The sequence below is a fragment of the Sprattus sprattus genome (genome assembly GCF_963457725.1).
Source record: "Sprattus sprattus genome assembly, chromosome: 18".
Classification (NCBI taxonomy): Eukaryota; Metazoa; Chordata; class Actinopteri; order Clupeiformes; family Clupeidae; genus Sprattus; species Sprattus sprattus.
Genome location: NC_137916.1, coordinates 29,608,816 through 29,611,315, shown reverse-complemented (window position 1 = coordinate 29,611,315; position 2,500 = coordinate 29,608,816). Strand labels below are relative to the sequence as shown.

General features: G+C 51.6%; 1 protein-coding gene across 1 annotated transcript in view; it reads left to right on the top strand.

Moving 5' to 3' along the window:
- Nucleotides 1–2,126: 2,126 nt before the first annotated feature.
- Nucleotides 2,127–2,500, top strand: part of LOC308379225 (inactive phospholipase C-like protein 2) — a gene marked incomplete at both ends in the record, with an annotated part of 98,165 nt that continues 97,791 nt past the window's right edge. The window contains 1 exon segment of the mRNA XM_080856283.1: nt 2,127–2,465. Coding sequence (XP_080712409.1) covers nt 2,127–2,465 — 339 coding nt within the window.

The following is a 2,500-nucleotide window of genomic DNA, read 5'->3' as shown; positions in this document are numbered from 1 at the left end:
GGAGGCCAGGAGCGTATATACGAGTTCTGGCTCACGGACATCAATGATCCATGCATCGTTGGCCTTGTCGGGGAAAGAAAGACGGATTTGGGTGCCAACGCACCAGCCACTAGTGCCCAGTGCCAGCGCCGAGCCCCTGTGCCCCTGTGTCCCATCGCTCCAGCAACCCAGCCCACTGCTCAAGCCTCCACGCAGGGGCGTAGCCACGGGGGGGGCCACGGCCACCATTGGTCAGAGAATGGCCCCCCCGCCGCCTTCCCCCCCAATCTCACAGCATGGCAATAAATAAATAAATACAAAAACCCCTCCTGAACAGACACGGTATGAAGCTGAAATAAATGCATTGGTATTTTTTTGTATCAAGTCGTCTTATATTGTCATTTGTCTCTTACGCTACAAGCCCCATATTCGCAGCATGTGTGTGAGTTTTAAAATAGTAGTTTTTGACAGTCAAGTGGCACCCCAAATAAAAGACTGGCCAGAGCTGCCCCCCCCCCCCCCAGAAATAATGTCCTAGCTACGCCCCTGCCTCCACGCCACCACAGCCGCCGCCGGAGGCACTGCCAGCTGAGAGGAGCTCCTGCTGTGCCAGCGACAGCCCAGAGGTCTTCCACACCGTGACTGCTGGTTCCACGGCCCGCCACATCGATGCTGCCTGCTCCGAGGAAAGTTCTGCCATCCGCTGCCATCACCATGACAGCAGCATCAGTGTGAGGGGCACAGGAGCAGCATTAGAACCTGACAACTGTGCCAGCTCACTACGCTACACTGTACCCACACCATAACTACAGCGCTGATTCGAAGCATAAATTAGCCTTAACTTGAGGAGTTTTTTTTTTTTTTTTTTTTTTTTTTTTTACTTAAGTGCGTGGGAGAATCACAGCTGACAGCTAGAATGTGAGGATTGGAGCAAGTCCTGAATTTGACAAAGAGTTTATTGCATTTAGCAGACTGGCTTCAAATGCATCCGTTTATTGAACTCGGAACTAGGATTAAGAAAAAACACTTATTTTCTCACAAACACTAATGTCTGTCGGACACACTTCTGACTGAACATTAATGAATTAATTTATGCCAAAGACAACGACATCACTATCTCCACAGCCTATGCTGTTGAACTGGATGTGATTTAAAAAAAAAAAAAAGTTTTACCATGGATTTTAACAACAATTCAACTATTCAACCATTCGTTTAATTGTTTTTACTGTTTTTGTGTGAGGCCAAAGGCCTGGGTGTGTGTGCGTGCGTACGTGTGTATGTGTGTGTTTGTGTGTGTGAGTGTGTGTGGACGCGCGCGCGTACGTGTCTGTGTTTGAATCGGGGAATTTGGGTTGTGTGTGTGTGTGTGTGTTTGTGTATGGGCAACCAGCAGTCCGGAGAAGAGAAGAAAGCTAGCGGCTTCGGTGCATTATCGCCCTACAAGCGCGCGGCACTGTCTGCGGTCGGAACCCCACGGAAGCACGTGCATGTGGAAACACAACGTTCTGACATCCGACAGGAAAGTAAACGAGTGTGCAACGGAGCATAGAGTCGGTGAGAGGAAGACCGACAGAGAGAGAGGGGGAGAACAAAAGTGGAGGGAGCGCTCAGGGGTAGAAGAGAAGAGAGGGGGGGGAGCCATCAAGGACATATTTTTACGCACCCTGATTCGCTAACACGGTTTTGGAGTGCTGCAACTGGGATTCCTTGGACTGAGAACATTGCTTACTCCTAGCGAGACAACAGAGCTGTGTTTGTTTATTAGCTAACTTCACATTAGCTCGGAGCTATTTATTGTTCTTCTGTTGGGAGGAGTTGGCAGCGGACGCCGCATGTTGCCAGCGAGCCAGCTAATCAAAGCAGATCTCACCGCGAAAAGCCATCTGCGCATTTTAAGCGAAGGACTGAGCGGAGAAGCGGCAGCGATATCGGAGTTTGAACCTCTCTGCCTTCGTGATAGGCTGCCTGAACACCCCTGTTTCCATAGCCCGGGTTGTGTTGGAAAACGCTAGTGTGCCCCCCCTTTGCTTAGGGATTTATGAGCTCCCTTGAGGCTAATGGTTTCGCTGTATTTATTGAAGCCACAGGGTCGACTCGGTTCTAGCGAAATGTTGAAACCCGAGGTGTTTCTGTAACAGCGGGGAAACATGGCAGGGCTGCAGGCATCCGAAGCTGTGTCAGGACCCTTTCTGGAGCGCCCTTCGCTGGACGCGGCGTCCCAGTCACAGACCGCTGCAGCTTTCGATGTAGCGGGCTTGAACCTCAATGATGCCGCAAACGTCTTGACCCCAACGGGGACACGGGCATATCTGGACGTGTCACCGGTTGCCGGGATGCCCGGCGGGTTCCCGGTGCTTGGGGCCGAGGGGGTATATACGAACGGGAGGTGTAAAGAACAAGTGAGCCCCAGAATCGGCAGCCGGAGCCGCGATAGCTCTTCGGAGAGGAGCCTTGGAGGAGGCACCACGCCATGCGGCATCATGAAGGTTAGTTCCACAACCTTCACATTTGTCAGTCAGTA